General features: G+C 39.0%; 2 protein-coding genes across 2 annotated transcripts in view; one reads left to right on the forward strand and one right to left on the reverse strand.

Annotated features, from left to right (window-relative positions):
* Positions 1-15,812, reverse strand: part of NBEA (neurobeachin) — a 438,994-nt gene that overhangs the window by 207,411 nt on the left and 215,771 nt on the right. Inside the window, 1 exon segment of the mRNA XM_008575128.1 lies at positions 5,494-5,630. Within this exon segment, the coding sequence (XP_008573350.1) occupies positions 5,494-5,630 (137 nt within the window).
* On the forward strand, positions 1,652-3,047 carry MAB21L1 (mab-21-like 1 (C. elegans)). Its single transcript, XM_008575127.1, has one exon. It carries the CDS (start codon positions 1,806-1,808, stop codon positions 2,883-2,885), a length of 1,080 nt encoding a protein of 359 aa, XP_008573349.1. The 5' UTR covers positions 1,652-1,805; the 3' UTR covers positions 2,886-3,047.

Consider the following 15,812-nt stretch of genomic DNA (forward strand, 5'->3'; position numbering starts at 1 on the left):
AACCCCTAAGTAGTATTTCTTTAGTTTCCTGTACATGTAGGACACAATTGGTGCCACCAGACAATGTTCTACATAAACCCATCTGCCCCTCCAGTTTTAAGGTTCCAAACTTTAGAAATGTTATTTCTTTCGAATTTTTCCAAAATTATGTTTAAATACACAAAAACCCTAGGGGACTGTAAATTAATTTTCTTTGAAAATATTAACCATTTTCCCTTAATCAAAATCATTTGAAATACTATAAAGTTAGAAGTCTACAGTCAGGTCACCACTGAGGACACTTAAGATAGGCAATACATCCTTAATTAATACATGTGTAAACAACCCAGGAGCCCTAAACCTTCGAACTTTCAGGATAATTATCTGTAAGTAGAGATATGGTCTCTCCTGAATTTCATGAATTCAGCCCCCCCCCAGTATGAAAGCACACTAAAATAATCTCTCAATCCTGGAGATAATATATTTTGCAAATATTTCTACAAGTGCATATACAGTTTAGTATCCTGCTTGTAATGCTGGGCAGGTCTACCAAAGTGCAAAGAGGACTGCAGATGGAGGGAAGGGATATATTACACATTTTAAAAAAACATCCTAACTTAAACTGAGATAGAAAATATCTAACACACTCAGCAATAATTTTCAGGTTCCATTAAAAAAGTGCAAATGAGGAAAAAACAGGTTTTAAAAAAGAGCACACTACCTGCATAACGTTTTCTTAAAAAACATTCTAACACACAGGAACATCCACAATGAGAACATCACACAGGTATCACTCCATCTAAAGCCGACTTCCATAAGCCAGCAGTCTGTGCATGAAAGAGCAAACTTTCGACCTGCACTTAAAAAGATCCTGAGGATTAGCGGACATTAATTATCTCACTCTAAATGCAAGTTAGTGACTTTGTTTCAGAAAACCCCGTCTAGTTCACTAACTGATGGATGACCATTAATACACCTGTATTTGCATTTCAGCGGTAAAAAGACAAGCAGGGTTTTCAGCACGGAAGAGAGCCACTTTGCCAAGTCTTTTCAAAACATCAATATGCTTCAAGTAATACCAAAGCTGAGAGATTCCTCTTGATTTCCAAACTGCCTAGGTGGCCTGGGTGGTTTTCTGCCCGCAGCAACCTCCTACCTTTAGTGAGTGTGCCTATATCCACGAGGGGGGATTAATTAGCCGGGCTGGAGCTGAAGGAGGCTGTCGTGACGAGCCCAGTGGCGATTGGCCGCCCGCCTGCCTGGCCCTGCCTTTATAATTTCCACACGAGTGCATCTGGGCTCTTAGACAAACCAACAGCAGCTTCTTCTGACATATACACACGCACACTCACCCCGCCACACACCCAGCACACTTTTCCTCCATCTGATTAACAGTCCTGCACACACAATGATTACGGGAAAGCGTAAATAAATACGGAAAGGGGTGATTATTTTGACTACTGGAAGAGCTTTGCTGGGTCTCAGCGCAACTTTTGTTTTTATTACGGAGAAGGTGATCTCTCCATGCGTCTCTCTCACACGAGGATTCTTTAAAAGAGGAAGAGAGAGAGAGTGTGTGTGTGTGTTGGGGGGTGGGGTGGGGGGAGAACAATCTTTCAGACCGGCTGGGCTCGAAGGGAAAAGCAGCAGCAGCAGCAGCAGCAGCAGGGAAACCAGCGCTGCAGCACGTCGGAAAGACACTTTGGGTACATTTCTGAGCTCCGCGGCCCGTTTCTGCACCGAAGTTGGCTCCAGCTCTAGCAGCCGCATTGGATCCCACAGCTTACTGCGAGACTCCGGTGTACAATCCGGATCTCTGCCCCAACATGATCGCGGCGCAGGCCAAGCTGGTCTACCATCTGAATAAATACTACAATGAAAAATGCCAAGCCAGGAAAGCTGCCATTGCCAAAACGATCCGGGAAGTCTGCAAAGTAGTTTCCGACGTACTGAAGGAAGTGGAAGTGCAGGAGCCCCGGTTCATTAGCTCCCTCAACGAGATGGACAATCGCTACGAGGGCCTGGAGGTCATCTCCCCCACCGAATTTGAGGTGGTGCTTTATCTGAACCAAATGGGGGTGTTCAACTTCGTGGACGACGGCTCGCTGCCCGGCTGCGCGGTGCTGAAGTTGAGCGACGGGCGCAAAAGGAGCATGTCCCTCTGGGTGGAATTCATTACCGCCTCCGGCTATCTCTCGGCGCGCAAAATCCGGTCCAGATTTCAGACGCTGGTGGCTCAGGCGGTAGACAAATGTAGCTACAGGGATGTGGTAAAGATGGTGGCAGACACCAGCGAAGTGAAACTGAGAATCCGAGATAGGTACGTGGTGCAGATCACCCCGGCTTTTAAATGCACCGGGATCTGGCCGAGGAGTGCTGCCCACTGGCCACTTCCCCACATCCCCTGGCCGGGACCCAACCGGGTGGCGGAGGTCAAAGCGGAAGGGTTCAATCTCTTGTCCAAGGAGTGCCACTCCCTGGCCGGCAAGCAGAGCTCGGCCGAGAGCGACGCCTGGGTGCTGCAGTTCGCGGAAGCGGAGAACAGACTGCAGATGGGGGGTTGTAGAAAGAAATGCCTCTCCATCCTCAAAACCTTACGGGACCGGCACCTCGAACTGCCGGGCCAGCCCCTCAACAATTACCACATGAAGACTCTGGTTTCCTACGAGTGTGAAAAGCATCCCCGGGAGTCGGACTGGGACGAGTCTTGCCTGGGCGATCGGCTGAACGGGATTTTGCTGCAACTCATCTCCTGCCTGCAGTGCCGGCGGTGTCCCCACTACTTCCTACCGAACTTAGATCTGTTTCAAGGCAAACCTCACTCGGCTCTGGAAAACGCTGCCAAACAAACGTGGCGACTGGCAAGAGAGATCCTGACCAACCCGAAAAGTTTGGAAAAACTTTAGGGGATGATTTAATCAAGAGCTGAAATGATTACTCGTCTCAAAGTCCTAATTAAGTGTAAACTTCTTGTTCAATTACTATTTAATATTTCACTCGACAGCGCAAACAATCTCTTCCTTAAAAAGGAATAATAATACGACGTTTAGGCATCATCTCACCCACTCCTCCAAGGGGATTAAAACAAGTAGGGGAAGCAGATGGAGAAAAACCTAAACCCACAAATATTAGAAGACTTCTTTACAAACGATTTTTGTATCTCCCTTGAAAACTACACGGTAACACCCGGAAAACAGCTCGGCTGTAATGCAAGACCACAGCGAACACTCTCTCTGCTTAACTATCAAAGGATTATAGCAATCCTGGCGATTTAGGTGCATCTGTCTGTGAGTAAACACGATTTGGATATGCCATCAGAAGGAAAGTGTAATGTATATTTTGATTTGTAACAAATATTGTGATCTCACATTGTCTTTGAAAGTGTGGATGTTGGTGTTTTGTGATTTGGTGAACAGAAGTTAAATTGCCATTTTGGTTACTTCCAGACATTTTCCACTAACAAAAATACCATTTAAAGGTAGATTTCCTCCTGGTACTTTTATCTGTCATTCAAGTGTCTGACTTTAAAAAGTTTACATTTTGTTTCAAATATATTGCTTGTTCTATTTCTAACATTCCGTAAATATACTTGAAATGTTATTTAAATATATTCAAAGAAATTTGAGTTCAGCTTATATAATAATGCTTGAATACCTGAATTATATATTTGAAAAAATGCACTTGAAATACACTGGATACTTTTGTGATTTAGATTTTAATTTCTGTTGCTGGCTTTTATTTAATTAGAAGCTAATAAATGAAGTAAAATAAAAGTTGTTGTGTCTCATTTTAAATTGTTTTTCTATCAAAAGATGTAATGCTTTATTTTAAAAATCAAACCCACTGGAATATTTTAAGCATTTTGAAAAATATGCTAATGAAATTAAAAATAAAACCTTAAAATATTGGAGAAAATCTTTTTTTTTTTGTATAGCTATACTAGATAACGATCTATTCTCAGTTTCTAACTTTTTTATTAGACTTCCTTTCTATAAATTAGACACAATTTAAATTTTCCTTTGAAAGCTTGCTCTTCTGGTCAAGTATTTCTGTGGCATTGTTGATAATATAAGGAAAAAATCTATTATGACAGTAGAGATTACTGAATTAAAAATTAGACTAACACAGAGATGAACTTAACAAAGTCATAATAAAACTTTTGAAATTTGTATATGAAAACTAAGCTAATAAAATGAAGATCATTTCTTACCAATGTATTTGATGTGAAACCTTATTTTATGCAATAAGGGCTCTATTAGCAGAATAAATTAATCAGAAATCCGAAATTCTTTTTTACTTCATAGGGCAAGTTAATGATAAGAGCATAAAGACAAACTTTAAATTATTTAAAATAAAATACAGTGCATTCAAACATTTTAAAAGTTCACTGCTTATGGAGCTGGAAGTGAAAAAGTCCTGTGACTATCCTCTGGATTATTTTAATAGTCAACAAGTGCTGAAAGGGCTGATCACCTACTGGCCTTAAATTAGTTAATTTAGGTGATGGTAAATTTTAGAATTTCAATTGCTAGTCTACAAACACTTTTATAATGCTTTATTTCTGCATATAAATTAAATATTAAAAAGTTCTTGATATTTGGGAGTATTTGTCTTTGACTATTTTAGAATAACTGCCTGTGAAAACACTTTAAAGGGAGATCTTTGTAAAATGATGCTAAATATCTAGCATGATACTTAATGATCGTGGATTCTTAACCTTATGAAAAAAGCTTGCAAATTGCACAGTATCATGAAAGTTAAAATGGATCTCAGAAGAAGCTGCTGAGGTGCAGAGCTGTTCTAACACTCAGGTGTTTAAAATCTACACAATATTTAATAAATAAATATTTACTGCATTTCCAGTGGTCCAAATATGTATTTTCTGGCATTACCTCCAAAGACGAGTATGACCCTTAAACATCTGAGAGCTCGTATATACCATGTACACACATTTTAAGTCAAAGTTCTTAGAGAATCAGTTTCTCTTCCTCTTAAATCCACATGTAAAACCCATTCTCATTTTAGAAGGTGAAAAAATGGATGTGAAACAGAGATGAATTTATATCTAATTGTATCTCCTCCCCCGCCCCCAGTTCCCTTATAACGTTTCAGTAAATAATAATTCACATTGCAATCTAAACTTCTGGAAATTAAAAGTAATCTTAATAAGAAATTTCATAAGAGCCTTCTTAGTCTTTCCAGAGAGCCTGAGATGCTGTACTCAGGGGACTAGGGAGCAGTTGGCTTAACTACCAAATCTGCCCAAGCGCACACAAAGGCACTCATAGAAAGGTTTGTTAAGATGTGCATGCTCTGGCGATACAGGATTTAAACTCATTAATATATTCTTCAATTCCATAAAATAGAGCATGTGTTGGGATTTCATTCATTTTATTTTCCATGAGAGAGACTAGCGTGTTCCCCTCCCCCACTGTCATTTAAAACCAAGCAACACTGAAAACCACTTCCTGCCACAAAGCCACCAGTACTGTACAAGGAATCCCTTTAACTCACTTTTGTGTCGATCTTCTTGAAGGCGGGATCATCCTCATCTACCTCGAAGTATATTTCTGTCGTGGTGATGGAGAGAGTCCCTTTGGCCACCACCACGGGAGCGATGAGCTGGGCAGGGGTGCTGAGAACCACTGGGCCTGCAAGACAAGGGCAGGGGAGTCAGGCTGAGCCCCTGTGGCCCTCTCTCGCACCCTCCCAGGAGGGTACCAAGGGCTTTTATTTTAAAAGATGCACTAGAAAAAATGGTGCCTATATTAAGCGGTAAGCTCTTTTCCTGTGAGAAGGTCTGCTTAGCTTTTATGTACCTTTTAAAGACACTAGAGATAAATAATTCTATAAAAACCCAAGAGGTCACGATAGGCAATAAGCGACCCTTAAGCGAGTTTGCAACCTCTGCTTAGAAATCCTACGTGGCTGCTGAGGCGCTGCCATTAACCAAGTTAAAAGTGCAGAACGGACTCTCTACTGAGCATCACTGGCTTTCTGAGGGACCCTAGGCAGGCAGCACTGCCCCAAAGACCAGCCATCGCGTATAGCCTTTCCACTAGGCAGGGGCGCTCCCCAAGGAGAGGCGAGAGGATGCAAAGGGGGAAAGGATGTAAATATATAAATTACACTGTACTACGGGGCTGCATCTTGCAGGAAGAATAATGTCGTCGTCCTGAGGCGCGCCACATACACACACGGACTTTAAAGTTCTTACGTAGAGAAGAACAAAAACCTTAGTCATTTTCTCACAGTCAAAAGTGATGAAAACGTAAGAGGCTTGAACAAAAGGATTCTCAGAAAAGCGTCCAAAAAGTGCTATTTCTCAACTTTTGAACTAAAGGAACTAAGCTTCATTAAAAGATTTTTTAGAAAGTGTGCCTACTAGGGTATCACTTCGAATTCCCTCAATCGGAATTAAGGTTGAAAATCACGAGTTTCAAGTATTAGAATATTAATTCAAAGGGTATTACTTAAATGCTCCCTTAAGATCCCCCAAAGGACAGACATTCTTCGGGATCCTGGACTTAAAAGACGACGTGGAAATCGGTAATAACGTATTCATTCTTTCGGGTGGCGAGAGCGCATCATAAGCCCTTCCACTTCTCGCCTCAAATGCACACAGTCAAATGAGTCGCACTAACAGTATGAGAAAGGCAGGAAGCAGCCAGATCCCCGCGGCCGCGCCGAGCCTCGCCCGCGCCGCCACCGTGAGTGTCGTCCAGGCCCGGCGGGCGCCGAGGAGCGCGGTGAAGTTCGCGTTCTCTGCAGGACGCGCACACCGGATCTGCGACCGTCCTGCACAAAGCCAGGCCATGTCTGCGGCTGGAGGAACAGAGAGGACTCGGCCGGCTTCTGTCGCCCTTAAAGGGGGGTGGCTCTGGAGCAAACCGTGTCCGCCTTCGCCCCCCAGCCCCCCGCGTGACCGCCCTGATGGGACTTAACGCAAAGCCCTTTCTTTCACTTTACTGCTCTCCATCCCCGATGAGCCCCGGGGCTCGCGGACTCCCGGGCCTCGGTCTCGGGCGGGCTGTTGCCGCCGCGCAAGCGAGCGGAGTCGGGGTCCAGCTCGGCTGCACTAGGTTTTTCTTTCCAAAGGGCGAGGCGGTCGATCTGAAGCACCACTTTAAAGGCTCATCAATCTTAATCTAGGTTGCTCAAGTAATTATGCCCGAATCTCTTGTCCGATTACAAGTGGATTTGGGTTTCTATTCCCCAGGCCCTCCTTTGTGTTTATTGGAGGGTCTGTGCGCTCGGCGGCGCCTCCTGCCTCCCGCGCCCTCCTCTGAATCCCCCGTGCTCGGGCCGGTTCGAACCGCTCCCTTAACCCTTGAGCAACCAGGACGCTCGCTCCTTTGGATGCCACTTTTCCTATTTGCTCTCTGGAGAAATCCGTGCGGTTTACTTTTGATTGGGGAGAGGTGAGAAAGAAGGTGACCTGATTCACATGGGAAACAAAGTTGGGCCTTAATTAATATCTCAGAAAAGTCTCTAAATACAGAGGACTACAAATTTATGGTTTAATGGAGGTTTCTGGCACTTAGAGCTAAAGAATGGTCAAAACACTAAAAATAGCAAACCACTTCTTTTTCTTAAAAAGTAATTTAACATATCCAAACAATTGGGAAAATTGAAAAAAATTAAAACATTATCTAAACCATATTCACCGATTTACCTAAATATATTGATATTTTTAAGCACAGAACTCTGTGAACATTTTAAGGGGAACACATTTTCTCTACTTATTTCTTTGCATTTCGGAGGGAGACTTGATTCTCCATTACTTCAATTTCGTTCTAATGAGTTGAGATTTTCTGGGAGTTTTTAAAAGGGCTTTCGAACTGGTCCTTCGTTAAGAAAGACACATCGTGAAATATTCAGCCTTAACAGTGTGTCATTTTTACCCTTGTCCTTTGGAAATCTCCAATTACAACGTCCAATTCCATAGCATGTTTAAGGGGCACTGAATCTTCTTGTTGTAGCCTTCAGGGAGCAAACCAGCCACAGAGAGAATAGGAGTTAATCCGCTATAGCAATAGAGAGAGGGGATTATGTTTTAATCCCCTTTGGGGGAGCCTCTGGATTTTAGGGATCCCTTATTAAAATGTTTATGTAAGGCACAATCACAAACCAGCAGATCTTCCATATGGTATCTGGTTATTTGAAAACCTGGTATCCCTTTCCAAATAAAAATAGTTTTAAAAGAGCAGCATCTCTGGATGCTAGTGAGATGGTAATCTAGCTAATTCTGTTCTAGAAGATAATTTAAGTAATTACAAATTTAACCTCCTAAACTTTCCTTGGTGTAGTGAGTTGGGAACTGACTAAACATATTCATTCCAATCACTGTTATAGCAATAAAAGGAAAAATTATAATAACTTCCTCAGCACACACAGAAGTAATGAAATTAAAGGATAGTTAAACTAATGGGTGGCACAAAACATCTTCCCATTGTCTTGATGCATGCAATAATTTTAGAACCCCACCATCTAAAGTAGTAATAAAAAGAAAAAAAATAAATGGTACTTACTTTTTACAACTGGCAATATAATGTTTAAAAAAATATTGATCCATTACAATTTTTGAAAGAAGAGTGGGGGATATTACTTGCCATGAATTTAAATGTTAATTTAACATCTGAAATAGAACAAAGATCACCCAAGCATAATAAAAGGAATCTTTAAAAGAATGAACATTTCTTTAGAGCCATAAGATCTTTAATCAGTTGAGGTACCAAAACTCATCATGGACTTAGAGTAGAAAGTACACACGTTACACATGTTTCATATTTGAAAAGGGAACTATTCATCAAATGTATTTTGAAAGTAAAATGTTAAATACTTGTGGGTTTGGATTATTCTGCTGAAAATCAAAATCCCAAGCCTTGAAAACTTAACAATACATTGACATCTTAAAAAAAATTTATAGTTTACAAAATTCTTTTATATTTTTACTTTAATAGTCCAATATTCACAAATTTTGAGTATGATTGTGTCAATGTTCTCTTGCTAAAGATCACCAGGAAGACATCTGTAGTTGGACAAGTTGGGTTTATTGCTCAGTGTAATGAAGGAGACTGACAACCATGGGAACCATGGAAACCATGGGGCCACTTAAAAGGTAGAAGATTGTTGAAGGACTCATTGCAGGATCTGGGTTTTGGTTAAGTGATTTTGGGAAGGGTTCAAGGAAGCAGAGCTTTGCTCTGGATTGGGCTCTCTCAGGAAACAGGGATAATACTGTGATTGGGTATTTTAGTAAATCTTTATCTAGATGGAGGGAAGGTTAGATGGAAGTTAAAGCTGTAATTGGAAAGAAATAGTAGTCACTCATATTAGCCAGGAGAGGGTGATGTTTGGTATTTTTTGGGTGTGCATAGTGACCTTGTCTTTATTTGTGCTTATATAAAATTATAAAGTTGTTTTCTGTCTCACATCATCATCACAGGACCTTGTCTGTTGCTAGTATTCTGTGAGGTTGTTTATGTCCAACAAGAGGACACCATGGCCTAGCTGTGAGCTCCAGGCCAGCTCCTGATAATACCAAGGCCTAGATGTAGGTCAGGCTAGTTCCCAAAGGTTGGGGGCTGCTTTTTCTTAAGTGCAGGAATTAATCACTTTTTTAGGGGGGACAATAGTATTCTAGCTACTAAAAGGCAATTTTGGAAATTAAATTTTCAAACAATGCTAAGCTTCTCTCTACAAGTTTCAATATAAAGCATAGCAAAGAATATATACAGAGGAAAAAGAGTTGAAGTTTACTTAAAGTTGGTATTGTTAGAATTATTTGATGACTTTCACTGGCAAAAACTATATTTAGGACACATGAAATTACAATGTATTTTGGAACCATCTGAATATTTCCTAAACTTAGTTTAATATTAATAGAAGTTTTATTAGCTATATGGATTTTATCCAACCTCAATTACTTTCAAACCACATGAACAATTTGCTTTTAGAACATGTAACAGACCTTTATTTTGGGATAATAAAGATTGACTAATCTTGGTAAAATTATTAAACTTAAAATTCTCACATTATTTAGAAGAACTAAAACTAATCTGCTCAGTGTAAAAGAGTATTATTCCTCCCGAAAATTAAGACAAAAATATCCTTGGGGAGTGGATTTTTACAACTATTTCTGTAATGTGATAAAATTTGTAGGGAAATAACATAGGTTTAGTGACTTGAACATATCTAAAATATCTATCATTACTTTGTACTCATTATTTTTAAGTATGACACCATCAATTTAAAGAACATGTTTCCCCCATAGGATTAAAGGAATATGATGCTTTAATCTCAAAAAAACTTTGAATAAATTACTGAAGAATACGATAAAGTTGGAACTTTTGTTTTGGAATCCTAGGAAACCTTTAGGCATTAAGAAAATGGAGGTGTTCATTTATGTGCCTCATGGAGAGGGAAGTTCTTAGAAAAATGCTACTTAACATCTTAGATATCTACAATCCAGGATAGTTTCCTGGGTTTCAGGCATTTGAAATGCCTCAAGGAAAAAAAGCTGTTTTCTGTATGTACAGACAATATTGATAGTTGTCCAAAGAAATTATCAAAATAACAATCCTGTGAAATTTTCAAAAACTTTTCTTGAGTGGAAGTAGTTACAGATGTTTTTGTTTGAATCAGAAAAAGATAACCTGAACAACTCATAGAATACATACTTCTAGGGTTATGAATTTAAATTTCAGCACTACTCCCTCCCCCTGACAAAACACACAAACACACACAGAGCCATGCACATACTGCTCCCCAAACTATCTATTATAAAAACTCTATATACCCAAATTCTACAGAAAGGCTCACTGTGGCCAAGAAGTGGCCTCTTTATGGTCTTTGGTGACTTTTTGAGCATAATCTATCCTTAAGATTGAGATTAACAATAACCAATTATCCCTATAGTTCACTGTTTTCTTTAGATTATTATTGTATGAAATGCGACAGGTGCTTAAGAACGTACATTAATCTTTTGAGATCTGAGTGTACCTACCTCTGGAAAAATTCAACTTACCACAGTCTGAAACAGACCTGGAAAGAATGATACCCCCTTGTACTAGCAATTGAATACTGTAATTTAGCATAATGTCTGTTCATCATGGCAGAACATCTATTTTTACACTAATATTATCTAAAATCCCATCTTATTTAATGTGTTTATAATAAATAATTATAAAACTACTGAAAGACAATCTGATAGGCTCTCACTTTTATCTACTATTTATGTTTTCTGACTTATTTGTGGAATAAGTAATTCCTTATGTTAAAAAGAAACCAATGAAAACTAGTACATTTTCTGCAAAGGAAATGAGTGATTTTATAGAAGAAAAAGCTACAAAGCATATATACTCAAAGTAAAATAGCACTGAGTTATTTTCAAGCCCCCAAAAATACTAAAATACAGTGATAGTTTTAATGTTCAATGTGATAATTTGCTCTGCCTTTTGATTTCATAGGTAAGCCAGCTGAGATTTGTGTTTCCAGTTATATTACATTTAGTTCAACATATGGAATACATTTTTTACCTTCTGGATGCATATTGACTATTTTATGGCACTAGGATATCATTTAATGATAAGGAAGAGTAAATTCCTAGTAGACTAGATGAATGAATAAACCAGAGGATATGATTTAAATCTATAGGACTAGTACGACCAAGTTCTACACTCCCTAGGTTGGACTAAGTGCCTTGTCTTTGTATTGCCATAGTTTCCTAGGCGCATCTTTATGGTAGCACTTAATAATATGTTGAATATATGTGTTTAGAAGTCTGTTTCTCCTATTTGGCACAAGCTACTTGAAGAGACGGGCATTATCTGCTTTACCTAGCACAGTATCTGTCACATAGTATACAATTTGTGTTCATGGAAATGAATATAGGAAATGATACACACCATTGTTGCATTTATATATCACTGTAAAAGGCCACTTAAAGTAACAAAGTACATCTTTCACACTTTTCTGGAATGATTTCCAATTGTTCCTTAAAAATTTGAAAGATACTGCATTTTAGAGAAAACATAAATTAAAAAAATTACTGAAAACCAATGAGACTTATAATGTAATTAGTCATTCTAACTATAATACATGCACACTATTATTTTTTAATGGCATAATTTTATAACTGTTATATTTTTCCTAGTGTATAAGTTGTTTCCTTTTTGTAAATTAAGTGTGTAGAGACATATTTAACTCAGCACTTATTTATTCATGTAGTCAGCAAAAATTATTGAATTATGTGTAGTGTGCTGTTTTAGGCAGTAGGAGCGAACATAGTGATGTATAAGACATGAATTTTACAACAACAAGTTTATAATATATGGTAACGATAAGAAATATAGAGGAACAATTATAACCTAACAGAGAAAGGGCTTAACTGAGTATTAGGTAAAGCACTTTACATGAACTGATCTCATTTAGTGATGTATAAGACATGAATTTTACAACAACAAGTTTATAATATATGGTAACGATAAGAAATATAGAGGAACAATTATATCCTAACAGAGAAAGGGCTTAACTGAGTATTAGGTAAAGCACTTTACATGAACTGATCTCATTTATTCCTCTTAACAACCTGATGCAATAGCTATTGCTATTATCTCCATTTTACAGATGAGAAAATGAGACTGAAGGGTGGATTTATTTAGAAAAGTTCATACAACTAAGTAAATGGTAGAGACAGGATTCAAACCTGATTATCTGATTCCAAAGTCAGGGTGTTTAAACGTTATGTATACTGCCTCCCAAGAAGAAAGGGACAGAAAAAAACTCTATAGACATTTACTGATTATTTCCAGCCTTTTGGGAGGGGGGAGGAGGAGGAGGGAGTAGTTGGGATGGAATGGTGGCAGTGGCATGTGGAGCGAGCTGTGATGGACGGGCAGGATTTGGACAGGTGCTGTGAGGGGAAGAGCACCATAAGCAGGGAGATGAATGTGAACAAATACGCAGACGTAGTCAGGAGTGAGCAGTCAGTCAGTCTAGCCAGAGCTGGGATGTGTAAAGGGAGACAATGGTTAAATATAAGGCCCTTTTCTAGAAAAATTCACCTATGTACATTTGCCCAACCCGACAAATGAATAAATAATATAAATAAATGAATATATCAATAATTTAAAAATGAATAAGTGAAATATTCATATTTTGGAGAAAAATTAGATTTTGTCATTTATTTTGATGTCTTCTCTAGCTAAAGATTTTTCTGCATCTGCATTTATCCTTATCTCTTTTTCTCCAGTTTCAGGAAATACATCTTTCCTCCCGTTCAAGCTGTTCAAGCTCTCTACCTGTGCTCTTGATCCTACCCTGCCCTGCCCCACCTAGCTACTCTCTTACCTGTGGCTCTCTTCTTCTCTGCTAAGCATCCAGACATCAGTTTCTATTTCTTAGTTTCTCTCTCCTATGCATTCCTTTGGCTTCACACTCATCCTCTACTTAGGCCAAGGTGTTTGGGAAATACACATTAATTTCATAAGTTAAAGGCTTGGGAAAATCCATCAATTAAAAAAAAAAAACAAAAACCTGTGTAACATTTTGCTTTTAAACCCAGAATTTTTCAACACAGTTAACTACAGAATTTTTTTCTCAGTAGCATCTTTCAAAATACCTGTGCTACTAAAGGAACATCAGTTGGAAAATGCTGGACCAGAGTTCCTGACTTCTACAGCATACGATTCTCTCGTGTTCTCTTACTACTTCACCTGCCTCTTGGTATCCTTCATGCACTTTCCTTCGCTGGCTGCCCTTTATTGATTGATTGATTGATTTTTTTTTTTTTTGCTGGCTGGCCAGTATGGAGACCTGAATCCTCGACCTCGGTGTTATAAAACTGTGCTCTGACCACCTGAGCTAACGGGCCTGCCCCATTGGCTGCCCTTTAAGTCGTGTTTCACGGGGGATCGGAATTGGGCCTACTGCTCTTCTCTATGCAATCTCACTGTCCTCGGGTGATCTCAACGGTTTTAATGATGAATTCCATGCCCACATTGGCTCTCAGATTTCAAACGTTTATATCTTTTTGAAAATTTTGGATATCTAACAGACCAAGCTGAGTCAATCATCTTCATTCCTCTCTCCCCTAGGATGCTGATCTTCACATTCCCAGACAGATAACAGCCTCCATACCACTTCTCCCAGGCCAGATCACCCTCATTTTTACTCGCTGTGACTCTTCGATTCTCACAGTCCTCCACATATTACCTTGTGATTATTTTTTGTAGCTGTCCCATTCTCCTCTTCTCTGCAGCCACCTATTTATTTCAGGCTCTCACCTTGTTTGGACAACAATAGCTTTTGTAATGCCCTCTTACTTCAAGTCTGGACATCCTAAAATCATATTCTACACAGGAACTAGAGTGATTAAAAAAAAACTTCAAACACCTGATCCCATCATTGTCATGCTTAAAATCTTTCACTGTCTCACTGTGGCCTTCTGGACAAACTCCAGGATCCTTATGGCACACTGGCTTCCTCTTCCAGTGAGCCTGTCAGTTCAGAGACTCCTTGCTTCATACTTTTTAGCTAAGTAATTTAGAACTACTATAGTTTCACACAGAAGGTGATGTTTCAGCATATGATATTTCCCACTGTCTGCACAACTCTCTAATCTTTGTAAATATTTCACTTATTCTGCAAGACTCAAGATAGGAAACACCCATTCTAGGAAGAAAGGAAGGCTTTCCAGAATCCATGTTATTCAAGGCTTTATGTATGTATGTATGTTATCATAGGTTCTTTTGTATATCTACGTTAATTATTTTATTTTTTTCATTACCTGTTTTTTCTGTAGACTATAACCTCCTTGAGAGCAGAAACTTTTATAACATGTGTCTTTTTACTCCAAGCACCCACCCCAATGTCTTGCATATAGCGGATATTCAATATTTATGTTTGTTTGGCTTGGATAATCACATTCAACCTGTGTTAACTCAGGGTCTGGTATCACAGAATAAGGGCCCAACAGGCACGTCAGCTCTTATCTTTACTATGTGTGATGAATTTTGACACCTTCTATTGTAATCTATTCTTTATGCTTTATTTAATTTACAAATAATGTTGCAAATAATCCACTTAATTGATTTGTTAGCACACTAATGGGTTTTATCTTGGAATTAAAAAAACAATGATGCAGTGGAATGAACAAGGGCTTTTGGAGACAGAGAAAAGTGGGTTTAAATCTTGACTTATCTCTTTGCTTGTTATGTGATAATGAATAAATGTCCTAATGCCTGACCTAACATTCCACATCTTAAAATCAGGTATATAGCTATTTCACTGAGTGATTGTAAAGTTATCAGCCTGTAGTACTGTTAACTCTCCTACCAAATGTTAGTTACATCTCCCAGCCCTACCTCCCCATCCACACTTTCTCTTTACTATTTATCTAGCTCACTTTTCCCCCCAGAAAACTTTGGCTGGTGAATGGAGACTCATCCTCACAGCCCAATTTTAGATGCAATATGTGTATTTTTAAGTTTTCTCTGATACCTGATACCTGGTTCTTAGCATTTGTTTCATATATAAACTGAACTGGAATAGCACTGTGGCTATACTTAGCTGTTTTATCAGTGATTTAAAATGAAAGAGAAATTCAATGGAACTTCTGAATAAAGAAAGAACATAAAACACTGCAATCAGTAATATTCTGAACAATAAAACTGCCTAAGAATAACTCGATTTACGGTGGTGGAAATGCTGATAGTATTTTTTTTTTTTTTTACCGGTAAGGGGATCGCAACCCTTGGCTTGGTGCTGCCTGCACCACGCTCAGCCAGTGAGTGCACTGGCCATCCCTATATAGGATCCAAACCTGCGGC

Source organism: Galeopterus variegatus, unplaced genomic scaffold, assembly GCF_000696425.1.
Source record: "Galeopterus variegatus unplaced genomic scaffold, G_variegatus-3.0.2 Scaffold1141, whole genome shotgun sequence".
NCBI classification, from domain to species: Eukaryota; Metazoa; Chordata; class Mammalia; order Dermoptera; family Cynocephalidae; genus Galeopterus; species Galeopterus variegatus.

Bases quoted from the DNA above. Each gene is read 5' to 3' on its own strand.
- MAB21L1 (XM_008575127.1), top strand. From the start codon at position 1,806: ATGATCGCGGCGCAGGCCAAGCTGGTCTACCATCTGAATAAATACTAC.